Source organism: Rattus norvegicus, chromosome 20, assembly GCF_021556685.1.
Source record: "Rattus norvegicus strain SHRSP/BbbUtx chromosome 20, alternate assembly SHRSP_T2T, whole genome shotgun sequence".
Classification (NCBI taxonomy): Eukaryota; Metazoa; Chordata; class Mammalia; order Rodentia; family Muridae; genus Rattus; species Rattus norvegicus.
In genome coordinates this window covers 9,645,616-9,664,892 of record NC_141553.1, presented here as the reverse complement: position 1 = coordinate 9,664,892, position 19,277 = coordinate 9,645,616, and the positions used below count along the sequence as shown (strand labels likewise).

Below are 19,277 nucleotides of genomic sequence, written 5' to 3'. Positions count from 1 at the left end.
TATTGTGTGGTGTGTTCTTTCTTGTGGAGAATTGAATTTGGGGGAGTGTGTGGTAGTAGAGACACTGGACTGCCATGGAGTTGGCATTTTTTGGCAAGGTATCTACCAGGTATCTTTGGGCACTGCGGTGCCAATTCTAGTGCGGGGAAAAGACAGTCCCTTTTTATAATTTTACAACAACATAAATGTAATAAATTAAAAGAAATGCCTTCATGGTTGGGAATGCATTTCAGGGATATAGCACTTGTTGAGCTTATGTGAAGCCCTAGGTTCAATCTCTAACACTTCACACACACACACACACACACACACACACACACACACACACATACACACACACACATACACACACACACACACGTAGAGGGCTGGGAGGCTAGAGAGAAAGCACAGCACTTGATGCTCTTGCAGAAGATGGGGTTTGGATCCCAGCACCCACAAGGTAGTTCAACCATCTGTAATTCCAGGTCCAGGAGACCCAACGCCCTCTTCTGGCATCCAAGGGTACTGCGTACACATGGTATGCTACACACACTCAGGTACACACATGCATAAGTAAATGTATAAATCCTTTTTCAAATGGTGAAGGATGGGAAAAATGGATTGCCTTTTTGACTAGCAGACACTGTCTCTCTTTTACGGAATGGAAGATCAAAGATCGTAACCCTGACTGACGTTATCTCTCTTCCCATGGGGCCCTGTGACACCCGGGGCCGGCATTGGGGGTGTGATTGTATTTTGCAGCACAGAGTGCCATTGTTACATTGACAGATACCTTCAGTGGATGGGAGCAAACTGTGAGTGTGTTGGTTAGGGGAAGAGAGACTGAGTAGAGCCACTAATTAGATTACCCGTCCTTCAGAAAGAGGTTCCCAGGGAGACAGCTAGCTCCCTCCATGCCATGGGCTGTTGAGAAAAACTAGAGAGCAAGCAAACAAATTAAAAAAAAAAAAAACAAACCACAATCTCACTCACCTTTTTAATATCGCACTCATCGAGGTGGTTCTGGATGAATTGAACGCTGGCCGAGAAGTCGGCAGAATTGAATTCATAGGGAATGTTCCATCCCAAGGGTCCGAATTTTCGTCGCTCCTATAAACAGCACAGAAAGTCAGCATCAACTGGGTGGAGCCGGAGAGTCATACTCGGTGACATGGGGCGTGGTAGGCAAGTACAGTGTCACCAAACTGCATCCACTGCCAATTCCTCTGTTACTGTTGGCACAGTAACGTTTAATAAAAAACAAAAGCTTCATTATTGAGGTAAGCAGGCACTGCGTGCAAAGAACAATATGGGGTCAGAGAGATGGGTCAGTGGGTCAGTGGGTCAGTGGGTCAGTGGGGGAAGGTCAAGTCATCACAAGCCTGATGACCTGAGCTCCATTCTACTGCAGCATTTGTAGTCATTTGAGCCTGTGCACGTGTGTGTGTACACGCACACGCACTCAAACAATAAAAGTACTTAAAAGTAATCAGAGGACAATGTATAGTTGGGTTAGGTGGTGCAGGCCAGTAATCCCCGCACCTGGGAAGCTACAACAGGAGGACTGTGACTTCAGAGTACTGAGCTACACGGCAGGACCCTGTCTCGGAAGGAGTCCAAACGCAAACAGCATGCGCAGTTTTGAGATATATTAACCATTAAATATTATGTAACGACGACAGCTAATGGTTTACAAACAAATTTCCAAATATTTGTCAAGTTGCGGTTACTGACCTTTTTTTTAAGTCTAATTAGGTTGTCATGGTAACACAGCCTATATATGTATATGTATATGTATGTATGTATGTATATATATATATATATATATATATATATATGTCCCTCGTTGGAAAGTAGAGTCAGGAAGATCAGAGATTCAGAATCGTTCTCAGCTACACAGTGAGTTCAAGGGCAGCCTGGACTACCTGAGACCCATCTCAAACAAACAAGGCTCGTCTAGGTCTCCATTGGCAACTCCTAGGGAAACTGCAGGAGATTCTTAACAGGTGCCTGTTGGATTTGTCTTTCTTCTGAGTCAGCCTCCCGGGAGTTTGGAAAGTCATGATTAAGGGTTTACATCTTCTACTGAAGAACTTGAGTGTTTATGAACTCGACCCCCTGCTAGGTTCACTCTGTAATTTTTCCATCTCGAGTTTTGAAAGCTAAGACTTCTTATTGTACACATGACACATCTGTCTTTAAAACCCTCGCGCCACCCTCACACGGTTGTCACTGCCAAACTGAGCGAGACCTGGAAGACGCCTGGAAAACCGTGGCTGTTCAAAGTTGCTCAATTGCCTGTGAATAATCAGACTGGATTCAGTTCAAAGGACAGAGCTGCTTTGATATTCTGGGGGCTGTTTCAATTCTCTCTGTGTCTATGTTTGTGTAGATGTGGGCATATGCCTGGAGCCAGAGGGTGAGCTCAGGTACTGTCCTCCGGGCAGCTATCTACCTCCTTCAGGATCACCTCCTTGACCTAGAGATCACCAATTAGACTGGCTAGTAAGACTGGCTGACCGGCAAGCTCCAGGGATCCTCTTGTCGCTGCCTCCCTGTGTTGAGATTACAAGCACGTGCCCCCATACCTAGGGTTTTAATGTAGGTCCTAGAAATCACGCTCAAATCTTTGAATTTGCAAAGTAAGTACTTTCCTGAGTGTCTCCACCCCCAGAGCCCTGGATGCATTTGTAGGCATATAAATGGTAGCCCTAATATCTCCAAGCCTTGGGAACCCAGAAAGTCATACAGATGAGCTCAGTTTCTGTGCTGGTAAGCTCTCCCTGCCTGGCCCATGTGAAATTCTAAGGAGGGTCCTATATGTGCTCGGGAGCCCCAATCCTAGGGTCTAGATTCAGGATCTACATGGACAGCAATTCTGCTTCTCTGAATACATACTATTCTTTCCTCTGCCTTCTCCAACACATGAATGAGCATGCACACACACATGTGCACACACATGTGCATACCCACACACCACATACACACATGCATATGCATACACATACATACACATACATTACACACACACACACACACACACACACACACACACACACACACACACTGAAACCTTCATAAGCCATTTCTTCTTACTGCTGCCATTCCAAACCTCACCTCCTTCACATCCCACCTTTTAAAGAAACCTATTAGCTAGGACAAACTCATGGACAAGTCACAGAAGAAAGTCTATGAAAGCAAGACGGTTTTAATCACTGAATTTAAAGGTATGCTTTTAAAATATTAACGAAACCATTAGTTTTAATTTAATCCAGTTGTTCCAACCCTGGGGAGAAATGGTGAAGGGCAGAAAACAAAGAATAAATTTTAAAGCTCTCTCAGAAATGTGAAGATGCTTCCGGGACGTCTTGATCTACACCTCTTGGGTTAGGTTGTCGAATGTTAATGTGACTCTTGTCCCCATCTCTTCACTAATTGACTAAAGAAAGACAACAAGCCCAAGAAAAGGAGTTTCTACAGAGTAAAAAAGAAACCAAGGGCAAAATGGACAGACTGCACAATGGGGGAAGCTTTTGCCAGCCCTACTTATAGACTACAGAAAGAATTGCAAAAATTAAACACCAAAAAAAAAAAAAAAATCCTGCCGGTTAACAAATGGACTGTTAAAATGAACAGATCTCAAAAGATGAAATGCAAACAGCTAATAAATATTTTAGAAGTGTTCAACACCCCCTGGAGATACAAATTAGCCAGTGCGATACAAATTAAAACGACTTTGAGATTCATTCCATCACACACACACACACACACACACACAGAAGGTTGGAGTGTTGATCATCAGGAACCGTCAAGAAAATAAACAGCAAAGGCTGGTGAGGCTGTGAGGAAGTAGCTCCCGCTTGCTGCTAGTGCCGTGCAAATTAGTGAAGCCATTGTGGAAACCGGTTTGGAGGGCCCTTACAAATAATTACAAACAGAACTATCATCTGACCCAGCCTTAGCAGCGCCCCCTGAAGGAGCTTCTATCCTAGCAGAGATGCCTGGGTATCCATGCTTACTGCTGCTCTCCTCACAGTAGCTAGTAAATGGAGCCAGCATGGATGTCCATCAGCGGGTGGGTGGACAGTGGGAAATGCCAGACGCACACAACTGAAGGGAGGGGCAGGGAGATGGGGAAGAAGTAAGTAGGGCGACTGTCTTAGGGTCTTACTGCTGTGAACAGATGCCATGACCATGACAACTCTTATAAAGGATGACATTTAATTGAGGGTGGCTTACAGGCTCAGAGGTTCAGTCCATCATCATCAAGGCGGGAGCACGGCAGCATCCAGGCAGGCATGGGGCAGGAGGAGCTGAGAGTTCTACATGCTCATCTGAAGGCTGCTAGGGGAAGACTGGCTTCCAGGCAGCTACGATGAGGGTCTTAAAGCCCACACTCACAGCGGCACATCTACTCCAACAGGGACATACATTCTAATAATGCTACTCCCTGGGCCAAGCATATACAAACCATCACAGAGGCTCAACCCAAAATTTGCTTGAAGAATGCCATAACGAAACCCATTATTTTGTATGCTAATTAGAAAGATTAAAAAAAAAAAAAGCTGACCAGACAGTTCTAGGAATGTGGACCGAGTTAAAAACTTCTTCCTGCAGCAACATGTACTAGGAAGATAGGTACTTGTGAGGGTTTCAAAGCGCCATGTTCCACCTTGCCCACAGAGACTACGACGGGGTGGAGGGTAGGGCGTTGAGAGAGGGCAGACTGCTGCCCCTGATCCTGTGTGCTGCTCCTGATGGCTTCCTGACCCGGCATCTATGTTCCCTTCGAGTCCTAATCTGGCTTCTGTTGCTGGGATAAACACGGTGACCAAAAACAACCCGAGGGAGGAAAGGGTTTGTTTGGCTTGCAGGTTACGGTCCACCATCATCAGGAGCCTGGGGGGGCAGAAACTGTAGCAGAGACCATGGAGGGCCACTTCTTACTGGCTGGCTTCCAGGCTCACTCTCGGCTTTCTTATACAACCCAGGCCCACCTGCCTAAGAATGGTTCTGCCCCTAATGGAACCCCCATTGGCCAGCAATCAAGGGAACGCCCCCACGGAAGGCCAACCTGACCGAGACAACTCTTCTATTGAGGTCTCCTCTCCCCAGGTGTGGCAAAACAAACCAAAATGGTTGGTCTGTTTATCTTCTTGTCTCCTGTTGAAATATTTGGTCCTCTGACTGGATTTGCACGCTTGGCAGTGAAGGACGGGTCTACCATCTTCGTCTTCGTGGGGTGAAGAGACTCGAAGTTGTCTAAGCCACGCTGGCCAGTCACTGGCCTCCTGAAGGAACCCCTCCCCCATCCCCAGTGAGGTCCATTCCAAGGCTGACTCGGAGCTTGAAATCCCTGAGTAGATCTGGGAGACATTGATGTGAGCCTTTTCTAGGTTACACCGGCAGCCAGGGTGGGGCGGAGCCTTTCAGATATCCACATGAAAATAAGTCACCGTGGTTTCTTCTGCCATGTAACCCTCAAACCTCAGAGTGTGAGTCGCTTAGTGAGATGGAACTGTTACCCGTTTTTTGCAGGAAAAAAAATCAGAACCTACTGCGAGTTTTACCTAAGCATTTGACTTAATTTTTGAAATTTAGGGTTCATTTAGATGAGGGGGTTGAATGAGGCATAATTCTTTCTTTGCAATTACTGGAGACACTCGATCTGGCTCCCTGGAAACACTTCCATTTATTTGTACCGAACGATGGCGGCCCAGCCGTTCCCCAGAACGAGAAGAGCTTCGGAAATTGCCCCAGCGCTGAAAGCTGCCTCAGCTCGTGTCACTTCGCATCCATTCTCGTTTAAAGCATTCTCCTAGGTTGGCTCACTGAAGGCAAAGGCAGAGGAGTTCATCTTGAGGGGGAAGTATATTTTTTAAAGGAGACAAAAATCGCAGTGGAAGCTTTTTTTTCCTGTTCACACAAAATCATTTCAAGTCCTTGTGTCCCTCTGATGAACGAGTATCCATCCACCCACTCGCTGATCTCTCTAGATGACAGAAACGGAGAGGGAGACTCAGGCTCGGTGGGCGGACATCCTCTCACAGGACTCAGTGGGCTTAAATCGGTGCCTGAGAGGCGGGGAGGGAACGAACTCACCAAAGCTGTTCTCCGGCCACCCGTGAGCTGTGGCACGTGACCTCCCCCCATAAAGAAACAAAGATGTAATTTAAGAGCCTCAAGAGGGGTTGGGGATTTAGCTCAGCGGTAGAGCGCTTGCCTAGCGAGCTCAAGACCCTGGGTTCGGTCCCCAGCTCCGAAAAAAAAGAAAAAGAAAAAAAAAAAAGAGCCTCAAGAAAGGGGAAGAACCAAAATTTAGAAATAAAAAGACCAAGCAGTCAGGGTCTCTTCGGCCCAAGATTTGGAGGCCCTGGGATACAGTCTTGCTAGTAGAATAGAAAAAAAAAAAAACCAAAACATTAGAATACATGTGTTCTCAAGAAGCTTGCATCTACTCCAGAAAATAAGACACAGAAACAAGAAAAGGACAATGTAACAGGAAATGTAATTTGCTGAGATTTGCCAGGATGACAAGTCAGGAAAAATAGCAACAACAACAAAAGCCTAGACACTCGACCCAAGGCTTCTGGTTCACAGGGGAAATGAGGCTGTTCTGGGAAAACAGGCGGGAGGCCTTCCGGTTTGGTGAAGGCATGCAGAAAACACAGAAACACAAAGTCTGTAGAGAAGAAAGACAGCAGGCAGAAGGTCCCAGTGCAGTAGCAGGTACCAAGTGAAAATTTAAGGGTTCCTTGGAAAGTCGGTTGTGTTGGGGTGTTCTCCTGGAGTGGACACAGGTGAAAGACTAAGGCGGACTGGTGAAGGAACGTTTGGCTGAAGCAGACACAATAGAGAGGAAGCTAAAGCAAGCCCGTGAAAGGACCCATAATGAAAGATCCTTCGCTATAGACACACATGTATTGGTCCACCTTACATTGCGTAGTTGAGCTACATTTGTGGGGACTCCACAGAGAGAAACTGCACCACAAAAACTGTGGGTGGTGTGCTGCGGTTTCTTGCCACTTCTGCTGACTTGGGCTGATTGGCAGAGTGATGTCAGGCTGAGACAGACTCGCTCACTGAGGCAGGACCCGGGCCGAGGCGACACATGTGGAGGACAGGTGATGTTTGGACTCGGTGGACAGTGACTAGAGAGAGCTTGGCTCGCTGGTACAGCTATCTGTGTGATGCTCGTGGGTCTCGAGTCTTCACTGATCTTCACTTCCCTGAGAGAGGCGCAGCGGGAGAACTTCTCCCGGTGTTCCTGCTGGTCCCTCCTGCTGACTCGAGCTGAGGCTGAGGCCTGGCTGTGTCTGCTTGGTAATACCAATGCTGCTGATTTGTGTTTGCTATCCAGACTACCAAACTGGACTGCTGGTGTATCCGTAAGGTGTTTCCGAGTGGATCAAGTTGGCGCTGCCTGCTAATCTGTGACCTGAACTGCCGACTTCCAGACAAGCCCGACAGGAGTCGCTCCAAAGAACCTTTCTAAACAGGTTCGCTTCTCCCGTATCCTTTCTTCCCCACTACCTCTGGTGGGTGGAGGGCTACCAGGGAGGGTAAAGTGTCTAAGAACCATCATTAAAAATAAGGTTTGAAAAAAATTAAAGTTACGAGGGTGAGCTTCTCAAAGCAGCAGGGACCCAGACTCACTCCCTTCAGGTTGTGTTGCTGTTGTAGAAAACTATTAGCGCTCAATCGGGGGTTTCTACCCTGTTTTTGATCATCCAGTTCCTGGATAAAAGACACCCAACTTTTATTATCACAATATGCCGTAATCGGCACTAGGGCTAGGCAGATATCTACCCTCTAGGCTATTAGAATCTATTCCCCATCCGTAAGCCTGGACTATAATTTGCCGTGTTCCGTCTGGGCTGCTCTGGCTTCAACTGGTCAGCCCTCTTGGTCATAATTTCATGACTCGCCTACCCCATAGCAGTTCTCTCTTCTCTCCTCCTTTGTAGTTCTCCTCAGACCCCAAGCCCTGCCTATCTCAATCCTGCCCAGCTGTACGCCGAAGGCACCTTTATTCACCAATCAGGGATAACTTGGGGGTGAGGTTACATAGCATCACCTGTGAGACTATATCCCTGGGGGCAACCAGGCCTTGGGAGCCACTATTCAGCCTTACAATTTGTAGCAATAGACCTCAGTAGGTTACAGGCAGCTTTGGACACAAAGCTCCATCCACCCAAAGACTGGTAAGCAGCTCTGTGATGATTTCAGAAGGACCAGAGTGGTCTCTACGCCATTTGAATAATCTAGTGTGCCCTGCTCCCCTGAGTACGTGTGTGTCTAGGAGTCAGAGCTGGGTGTCTTCCTGTATCGCTCTCAACATTGGTTTTTTTGAGAGGGGTCTCTCATTGAACCTGATTAGGCTAGATAGCCGGCCAGCACGCCCCAGAGATACGGCCACCTCTGCTTCCCCGGCCGGCGTTTGATAGCAATTCTGGGAATCTCAACCCAGGTCCCTCGGGCTTGAGTGGCAAGCACGTTACAGAGTGTCCCCTTGGCCCTGGGGAATACGGGATTAATATGGGAATGTCCTGGAATGACTGGTGAGAATACACTGAGCGGAGACGTTTTAATGGTGCCGAAGCTCGTCCTGGTCTTAGTGAGGCTCGGGTGCACGTCCCTGGCGGTAGTTAACTCAAGCTTAGTAAAAGAGCAAGACAGGGTATAAACAATAAAACCAATAAAATCAAGGGTGCAAGCCACACTAGATGGTCCGAGTGCAGTGTTAAGAGGTTAAAAATCATGGGCAGAAGTGGTTCGAACCAGTAGGAAACATGATGACGTGTGTGTGTGTGTGTGTGTGTGTGTGTGTGTGTGTGTGTGTAAGAGAAACTTGCACTGTGTTGCTGTAATCATTCAGAATGTTTAAATAAGGCTCTCATAAGCCTGCTGAAGCAGGAACTGTTATGTGTGCTATTAAGTTTAGAGACGGCTGTTTTGTCAAGACTTCAACTTGACAGAGCTAAGCACGGGGGGAAGGGACACTTTCCTGTTTCCTGAATGGCCATGTACTGATGGGTGGCATTTCCTGGGTCCTGGTGATATGACTGTGTTTATTCTATGCCTAAATTACTTTAAGGGCTGGGATTTTTTTCTTTTTAAAGTCCACATTTACAACTACCACTGCAGGACCCTTGAGATCCCAGAACCCTTCAGGGACTTGTTATCCCTGGCTAAGAGTAGAATGGCTTTAGCCTAGAAATAGTAAAATCTCTGTGGTCTCAAGTGTTAGAAACCCTGTGGACAAACCTCGGGGATGAGGAGAGGGATTCCCAAACATGAGAATTCTGTAAAAATGGCCGGACTCCTCCCTTAAACACAATGGACACCATCATTCTCAATTTTTGTTGAATATCGAAATCATATTGGAAACTCTTAAAAGAAAAATTGAGTCCTCCCATCCTTCACATGCAGCTCCATCCGCCCCCCCCCCCATGCCATTCCTTCATTAACCTCCCCTTCCCATTCCCCCAATCTGTCATCTTCCCAAAGGCTAACCTGAGCAGCCTGGCCAGGCTCCAGGCACTGGCTGAGGACTGTCACTTAGGGCGTTTGCACTACCTAACAACTTGTTCAAAAGCAGCACAAATTGCCATCAATCGGGGAAGGCAGGGGGAAATTACTAGACATTTTACTGATCTTCCTATAGATGTGGGGAGAGTAAAAAGGCAATACTGGGTTTCAGGTTGGAAAATGTGTTGACGAAAATCTCAAAGGGTAGGGGTAAAGGGGGCTTGTCGCATATCCCGCAATGATATGGCATTTAAGTACCGAAAACAGGGAGGCCAGAGAGCATCTCCTCTCCTGGGTCCTGTCGAAACGTTCTCAGAGAGGTGCTACCAAATGGAGTCTGAAAGATTCCCTCAGGGATCCAATGCGGCTGCAGGAAGGGTAGCTTCTGCCAAAGAAACCACTGCCAAACCAGAAGCCACTGCCACCACATGCTGCGATCTAACCTATCTGGCTAGTGAGTTCCTGAAGAACTGGGAGAGCTAGGAGTGAGCATCGCCACCTCGGGGTTGCCCTGTGTATGGATACAAGCTCCCGAGGCAATGGCTGAAGCATCCCCCTTCCTCGGAGGAAGCCTAAACCTGCATCACCAACAAAAAAAAACCACACACTCCAGCGCTTTCCTCCCCCAGAGAGCTGCCCCTTCCTAACGCCCATGTCTACCTACAGGTCCTTCTCCCAGGAAGGGAAGACGATCCTTCAGATCCCTACAAGTGTGAGGACCGTGTCACACGCCATGGCCTTGAGTTGTGCATGGTGACAAACTGTGATTCAGAGAGAGAGAAAGTGGGGAGAAGGGAAGGACTTGGGGAGCTCAACCACAGGTTCTGCTGGGTGGACCACAATTAGGGGCCCCTCTGCTCTGCAACTTGTAGTCATGGGCCATTCGTTAGTCTCTGCAAAAACAGTCTGCATGCATCTTGTTTGTAAAAGGAGAGAGAGAGAGAGAGAGAGAGAGAGAGAGAGAGAGGGAATATGAGTGTGTGTGTGAATGTGTGTGCATGTGCATGCATGCACATGCATGCACACTCGTGCACGTGCATGAGTGTGTGCACGCACGAGTGCACTTGTTAGTGTGTGTGCATGTGTTTGGCAAGAGTGTGCATGTTAATGCACATACATGCACTGCGTGTTTTGGTTTGGAGATGTAGCCCCAGATCCCATGAAGTAAAATAAAGGCTTGGTCCCACGGTTGGGCACAGTTGGGGTACAGTGCAGCCTCTTAAGAGGTGGAGCCTAGGGGTTGGGGATTTAGCTCAGTGGTAGAGCGCTTGCCTAGCAACTGCAAGGCCCTGGGTTTGGTCCCCAGCTCCGAAAAAAAAGAAAAAAAGAGGTGGAGCCTATCGAGAGCTGATCCTACGGACTGGGGTGCATCTGGTTGGGGTATTGAGCTCATAGCCTCTTCCTCTGTTCTGTGCCATGAGGTGCTGCCTCAGCACTGGCTGAAAGCGACAGAGCTGAAAAGGGCTGTGGAAAACTTAAATCTCCAAAACTGTGAGCCAAGCCTCTTCTCTTCAGAAGCTGACTGTCTTGGGTATTTGTTAGAGAGGTGGAGAGTTGACTAATACAAGATGTTCATGGGGAGCCCAACCAAGTAACAAACCAGCTGTTCAGCTCTTAGACCCAATAATCAATCAATGTCTGTCTGTCTCTGTCTCTGTCTTTCTCTCTCCTGGGCATTTTTTAAGTCAGCATCTCTCATTCAACCTGCAACTTACCACTAGATTGGCTGGCCAGGGAGCTCAGTCTCCCCCTCCCTTTCCCGCCACTCTCACCCCTCCCCCATCACTGGGCTGGGGTTGCAGGCCCATGTGGCCTTGCCCAGATTTTTCACATAAGTTCTCCAAGCTCAAACTCTGGTCTTCATGCGGGGGTGGCAAGCATTTTACAGACTAAATTCTCAATAAAGAAAAAAAAACAAAAAAACAAAAAACCAATCACTATACTTTCTGTCTTTCTCTCAGTCTGTCTCTTTCTGTCTGCCTCTGTCTTTCTGTGTCTGTGTTTGTCTGTGTCTGTCCGTGTCTGTCTTTGTCTGTCTCTCCCCCCCCCTCTGTGTGTGTGTGTGTGTGTGCGCGCGCGCGCGTGTGTGTGTGTGTGTGTGTGTACCGTAGCTTGAGTTTTGAGGGTAGCTTGAGTTTTGAGGGTAGCTTGAGTTTTGAGGGTAGCTTGAGTTTTGAGGGTAGCTTGAGTTTTGAGGGTAGCTTGAGTTTTGAAGGTAGCTTGAGTTTTGAGGGTAGCTTGTGTTTTGAGGGTAGCTTGAGTTTTGAGGGTAGAGCTCGGAGGACAGCTTTCAGGAGTCCTCTCCTTCCAGCATGTGTTCCAAGGATGGAATTCTGGTGTCTGGCACAGCAACAAGTGCCCTTGCCCACTTGAGCCATCTTGCTAGACCCTTAGTCTTTTAGACTGACATTCCCCTATTAGCTTTCCAGCCCAGGAGGTAGAAACATTTGTTTTTCTGGGTTTTTAACCTGAGCACGCTATCTTATTTACTGCAAGCACAGTTGGGTTTCTGACTGGACCGTGGGCTTTGGGCCCATCCGTTCAACACTCAGATAAAGTCCACTGAAAACCCACGTTGGCACATTGGCCGTATGGAAAAATCCCTACCCACAGCGACTCTCCGGGGTGAGCTGAATGGAAGAGTTGAGTCACTGGGACTGGGAACAGCCAGAAAATACTGTTATCTGTGAACCGGGGGATCAAACAACAGGGTCGTGGCAGTGTTGGAACTCGAACATGATAAGGGGAACAGTCCTCAGATAAGGCTGTGTGAAATTGGTCTCTGGAAAGCTGAAATTGACAATCCAAAAGCCACAGAGAAACTTAGTAAGAACCACAACTACCCAGGAAGCAAGCAAGCCAAGGTGGACTCTCCCAGAGCCAAGAGACAGAGAAACGCCCACAGCCCTCTCTGGGGGCTGCACAGGGCCCGTTGTGGCGGTGGACAATAAGCCAGAAGAACATAGCCATTCCTGGGGGTGGGAACAGGGGACTATGGATGCCCCTCCTTCCCAGGGAGAGATGCAGGGACTTTTGTCCCCCATGTGGGCACAGCTGTCAGGACACACCTGTCAGGGCATGCATGTCCAAGGGCTCGTTGTGTCTTTCTCCCATCCTCAAGGCAGGAGGGATGCAGGAAAAGGCCCCTTCATGCCCCTGCGAAACCGAGGGGTACCCTTTGTGAACTGAAGGCATCCCATTTTCCAATATTGAACCACACAATAAAATGGCAGAATTAAAATCTATAGGTGCGTTTCTTAGTCACCGTAAAACAGCTGAGTCACAACATAAGCAATTAATAATGAAAATAAGTAATTGGTAATAATAATTAGCATGAGGAATTAGCATGAGGAATTAGCATGTGAAAGCTAGTAGCACAGACAGGAAGCAGTGAACTGTGGTTACCCCTCCCCCACTTCAATTACTGAGAACCAGGGACTGAACTGCCCATCAGAGTCAGGCCATACCATGTGTGACACAGACTCTCTAAGACTCAATAGCCCCACTCTCTCTGTACGTATATGCATGTGTGTGTGTGTGTGTGTGCGTGCCTGTGTGTGTGTGCCTTCACGTGTGTGTATACATGTGAATGTTTGTATGTGTGCATGTGAATGTATATGTATGTATGTGTACATGTGCAAATATGTGTGTGTACCAGCATGTTCACATGTGTGTACATGTATGTTTGTGTATGTTTGTATGTGTGAACGTGAGTGTAAGAGTGTGTGTATGTGTGTACATATATGACTGTTTGTATGTGTGCATGTGAATGTGTGTATGTATTGCACATGCAAATAAGTGTGTACCAGCATGCTCACAGGTATGTACATGTATGTTTGTGTATGTTTGTATGTGTGAATGTGAGTGTATGAGTGTGTGTATGCGTGTATACATATATGACTGTTTGTGTGCATGTGAATGTGTGTGTATTGCACATGCAAATATGTGTACCAGCATGCTCACATGTGTGTACAAGTGTGTAGTTTATATGTTTGCATGTATGTGTGAATGTGTGTGTATGAATGTGTGTGTGCGTGTATGTACAACCTTTGGGGGTTGATGCTTAGGCCCTATCTCCCTTTGTTTTTTTGTTTTTTTCTAAAGACAGAGTCTCTAACTGGCCAGGAACTCACTGAGTAGTCTGGGTTGGCTGGTCAGCAAGTGCCTGTCTCTGCCTCCCCGGTGCTGAGACTACACATGTGGGCCTCCACATCCAGCTTCCTAGGCGTAGGTTCTGGAGTTTGAACTCGGGCCCTTAGGCTTGCACACTAAGCTCTGTCCTTACTGAGCCATGACCCCAGGGCAGTTGCCTTCTTTTGAAATTGGGGACAACCCTACTTCAAAAACCCTACCTTAGTGGTTGTTAGTATCAGGCAGGGTGTGGATAAAAGTCTTGGCTACTTTCAAGATCAAATTTCACACTTCATAATCTGTTCACTGTACAAATATTTACTGTGCTTAGCGCTACAGTTTGGATAGGAAACCCTCCCCCACCTCTAGCCCCACCCCCTCTCCAATTGGCCATGGTGGTTTTGGAGGTGGTGGAAACTTTGGGTCTGGGTTGCTAGAAGCTGGTGCCTGAGGGTATAGAGTTTGAGGATGCCATCATTTTCTTGATTTGTTTCCTAGTCACCACAGGGTGATTAACCTCTGTCACATGTTCCTGTGTCTTCCTTGTCTTGATGCCAAGTGATAGAACCATCTGCAACCGGGAGCCAAAATAAACACCTCCCCCTTAAACTGTTTATCTCAGGGATTCTCATAGGGAGGAATAAATGGCTGCCATTCTGTGAATAGCCTCATGGTACTGTGACCATGGAGAGTGAATCAGCAGTAGCGTAAGCAAGGTCTCTGTACCCCAAAGCTCACAGATGAACAGTAGGACTACAGGCGAAATCTGTAACAAACACATACTTAAGCCTGTAGGGGGTGAAATGCCAGGGAGCCCTCCCAGAGGCTCTCTCCCACAGTGGCTACCTCAACTCATTAGCGCCCCCTAGCAGTGAACACCGCTCCCCAGGTTACCTGCACAGTGGAGTGCAGAAATGCCACTGTGTACAGCATGGGCTTCCACATGGGCAAGTTACTGATGTCCAGGAGGTCTTGGTTGATCCCAGCAAATGTCCTTTTCAGGCCTGCCCGGACGCCTTGGGGTGGCTCATTTGTGAACTTGAGAGAAGTCTGTTGTGAGAAGCAGACGGTTGTGTTAGTGTTATAACGTAAAGCAGATGGTTGTGTTAGTGTTATAACGTAAAGAATGCAATTGAAATGATGGTATGGGGGTTTAAAGAGACACCTCAGTTGTTAAGAACCCTGGCTGCTCTCGAGGAGGAGGACCCAGGATCAGTTCCCAGCACCTACGTGGCAGCTCATGACTGTCTATAACTGCAATCCCAAGGGACCTAGTGCCCTCTACTGGCCTCTGAGGGCCCCGAAACAACCAATATACATGGAATTAAATAGCTAATGAAAAGAAATCATGGAATATTAGATAAGAACATGACATAGAACACGCAGGCTAGAACTCAACAGAGTAAAAGCCAGAGCACAAACCCGAAAAATCAATATGGCCTTAGAATTCGCTTGTAGAAATACTATGTACAATATACTATACTATATATAAAATACTATATAACGTATAATCATCAGGGCCTGATGATTATAATCGAGATTTATACACTCTGCTGCATTCCCTCGTTAAATATTTTATGGCCTTCATTTATTCTTTGGGAGGCCTGGCATATGCCAACGGCACACTTGGAGGTCAGCGGACAGCGTGCAGCGGCCTGTTCTCTCCTTCTACCGTGTGGGATCTGACGAGCAAACTTGGGTTGTTGGGCTCCGTGACGCAAGCGCTTTAACCCAAGGGACCATCTTCCCTTCCCATCCTCCCTTCAACACTGTCGGTCGTGAATCACGTGACTTGGGTGACTCTCGGTAACAGACCTGGAGCAATGTGATTGGAAACCGGTCGTGGGGCTCAGTGGTTATCCACACTCTGAAGGAGTCCTCAGTGGTTTCCGTGACCATCAACGTCTCTAGTAACTCTTCCATGAATTCTAGACCAAGGTGACAATTCTGTAGTAATACCCAACCGCCCTGTATCCAAAAGATAAAGAAGTCGTAATTATTTCCTATACATTGTGATTATTTTACCAAAACAAAATGCACTGTTTCACAAATAAGCTTGCTTAGAGCATGGCTGTTTTATTTTGAGCCTAGAGTTACTAATATTGTGTGTGTGTCTGTCAAGAGTCATCTATACCTGGCCCAAACTGGTACCCCTGGATCCTCGGAGATTAGAAATAAAAACTTGAGTGTGGGCACCACCTAATGGTGAGGTTGGAAGCTTGCATGGGCTTCCCTAAGGTATGTCGGAACCCACTCAAACCAAGACGACTGCTTCAGAGCCACCCACAAAAGTGCTTGTCACCTTCTGAAAGCCAGAGGTAGTGCACTTCGTTAGCCGAGTTCTAAATCATAATGTTTGTCCCTGTTTTCCCCAGGACTCCTTTATCCAGCCTCATCTAAATGGTTAAGTAAAGCACCTTTTTAACAATGGGTCAGAAACCTAGGAGAACAAGACGGTTCGCTCACTCACTGAGTCAGTGCCTCCTCCTAGTTCGGGCTAGCCTTGAACTCACTGTGTAGCCTAGGCTAGTCTTGAACTCTCAAGCCTCTTTCTTCTGACCTCCATGAGCTAAAACTATAGGCGTGCATCACCGTGTCCAGTAAGTCAACATTTTAATGTTCTGATGTAATCATCACTACATCTACAGACTGTTAAATGCAGTAAGTACACGATAAGGTATTTAAATCACGCCTCCAACTGGAAGAAGAAAAATCAGAGTTGGGCTAGCTTAAGTAGCAGAGAGGATGCATTGGGCCCTGTATCATGGGTTATCTGGAAGAAGATGGAATCCAGCATCATGGACCCAGTGCTTTCTGGCACCTTACCCAGCATCCAGGGACATGAGATGTGTTTGAAATTTTGGGGCGGCTCAAGGGCACATTATGGCCACACTTGTATTTTGTTTCATCTTGTTTTTGATGTTGTCATTGTTGTTGTTTTTGTTGTGGTGGTTGTTGTTTCGCTTGTTTCATTTTTTTTTTTATTTTGCTGATGATGCCATTATCAATATGTTGGGAGACACAGAGGTGGAAGCTACAGAAATCGTCATCATCCAGAGAAGGTAACGGTAAATGTGGTATTTAAATTAAAACTTTTCTACTTACTAAAACTAAAAAAAAAAAAACCACTTTTGCCCAAAGTAGAACAGACAAATCACCCAAAAGAGCCGAAGATTTGAGTCAAGTAGAAATAATTGCACATCATTGCCTTGATATATATAAATTAAATATAATTTATTATTGAATTTAATTAGGTGATAAAGATTAAGGCTTAGGGCACTTGAGAATTAATGACCAGCTTGAAATTTTGATGACCTAAGTAGAGCTTTGGACCATTAACCCCCACTGGTCATTAATTCCCAGGGAGAGGCCGTGACAAAGTCGCCACAGACATGATGAGATCCAACACTTAAAAACAAACCAAGATTTTTTTGATCTTACTTTTATAAATGATGCCCTTTCTTATTAGAGCTGAGATGGCTATCTGCAAAGCATTTCTAGAAAGTTAACGATCTGTGTGTTTATTAGGCGCAATGCCAACTGCCTCTCAACATTCTGCTTCGATAAAAACCACCATCAATACTGAAACAGAAAGTCCTTTACTATTTTATTTGCCTGAAATGATCTATTAATGAAAAAAAAAATGAAAACCCGCCTTCAACTGAAAATTGAAATTTAACGGTCCTGATTTGTCCATTGTATTAATATTGATCATGAAATTCTTAAGATGTCTGGAGCTGTTGTCTTAGGCGCTAGATGCTGTGCCTTCCAGATCATAAACAGATAGATGGATTGATGAGTAGACAGTTGGAAAAATACAGAAAAACAAAGGTGGCTGTGGATCGTGAGGAACAGCAAGCTTTCTGTGGTGCTAAGAGGAGGAAACTGCCTTGAGATGTAAGGTTCACAAATGACCAAAGCTTTGGCTGTGTATCAGCAGAGATGGAAAACAGAGGAAGGGTGCTTCCAGTCACTGTGGCCTTCCGAGGTAGACCAGATGGACAGAGGAACTGGAGAGCTTAGGGCACGGTAGGGATGGTCCTTGGTTGCATACCTGTTGCATGGACAGCTGGACCAGCTTTCGGGCATGAACTTCTTGTCCTTGTCCCATTGAGATAGTTCTGCATTCTGCAACACAAGAAGCTCACGATGACAAAAAAAAAAAGTAGATTTTGCCACCGTCTCCCTCCCTCCATTCTTCCAATAAGCCTTTGCTATTTAAATATACCTGGCTTTCCATGGTGTTGACTGGAAAATGTATAACACAGGGAAAGAGAGATACCAAAACCAGGAGGATGGGATATAGGAGCAAAAGACACAAGTTGGACTTCAAGAGTGTGTGCATGCATATGCATGCATGTGAGCATACATATATGCAAGCATTTATGTGTGCATGTATGTGCGTGCATGTGTGTGTGTGTATGTGTAATTTTGGGGTCTTTCATTTTGCTCTACTGATTTGTTTATTTGCTTTTAGCCAGTTGCATGCTGGTTAAATTTTTACTATTTGATAAAGCTTTAAGAATTTAGGAGCGTTCATTTCCAATTTTTTTTTCTTTTCAAGTTTTTGTGGCTATTCCTCTCCATCTATGCTTTTGATGATCTAATGTCTTCCTAGGATCCAATTAGGGGAAAAATGATGTTTGGATTTCAATTAGACTTACACTCAATTTATAGACCCATCCATAAAATATCGACACCTTTACAATATTGAGTTGTTACGCTAGGAACGGGTTTTTTTTTTTTTAAATACTGGCTTATAATTTATTTATTTATTTTTATTTTTTTTTTCAGAGCTGGGGACCGAACCCAGGGCCTTCCTAGGTAACCGCTTCCTAGGTAAGCGCTCTACCACTGAGCTAAATCCCCAGCCCCTAGGAACGGGTTTTAACTCTATTTATTTGAATTAACTTTCTATGTCACTAAGAAAATTCTATATTCTTCTTCAAATGGATATTTTTAAAACAACCTGTTTTGTTTTTATTGCAAAGCTAATGGAATTTTTACATTTCATCTTTATAAGAAGGCACAGTTGATTTTTTTTTTAAATATTTATGCCCTGAGTTGTCACCTTCCTGAACTGTTCTATTAAGTAGGATAATTTTCAATTGATTCATCTGTGGTTTTAGGCCAGACACTTACATTGGCTGAGAGTAACGGTGGCACTTGTGGGTCCCTCCTTTTTCAGGAGTTACATCTTTTATTTATGACTCTCACAATGCGTTAGCTGTGTCTTCCACGAGGATGCTTAATCGCCCTGGCCGTGGGCAGACATCTTTGTCTTGAGTCTGACTTTAATGGGAATGTCTCAGTTGTTCACCAGCGAAGTCTGGTGCTGGTGCTTACAGCGTACATTCATCACTTCATAGGGTGTTCTGCTCCCAACTTTGCAAAGTCAAATATGGATGTTGAACTTTTTTGTTAAAATGCTTTTACTGTGTGTGTGTGTGTGTGTGTGTGTGTGTGTGTGTGTGTGCATGTGTTTGTCTATGTCCATACCCATACATGCCATGACCTAAGTCTGGAGGTCAGGGGACAACTCACTGGAGTCAGTTCTCTCCTTCCACCTTTATATGAGTTCCGGGGATTGAACTCGGATCCTTGGGCTTGACTGCAGACACCTTTACTAACTG

At 46.0% G+C, this 19,277-nt stretch overlaps 1 protein-coding gene across 1 annotated transcript in view; it reads right to left on the bottom strand.

Annotated features, from left to right (window-relative positions):
• Dnah8 (dynein, axonemal, heavy chain 8) overlaps nucleotides 1–19,277 on the bottom strand; it is a 256,161-nt gene that overhangs the window by 45,636 nt on the left and 191,248 nt on the right. Inside the window, 4 exon segments of the mRNA NM_001427092.1 lie at nucleotides 976–1,092; nucleotides 14,539–14,694; nucleotides 15,460–15,612; nucleotides 17,699–17,772. Of these exon segments, the coding sequence (NP_001414021.1) occupies nucleotides 976–1,092; nucleotides 14,539–14,694; nucleotides 15,460–15,612; nucleotides 17,699–17,772 (500 nt within the window).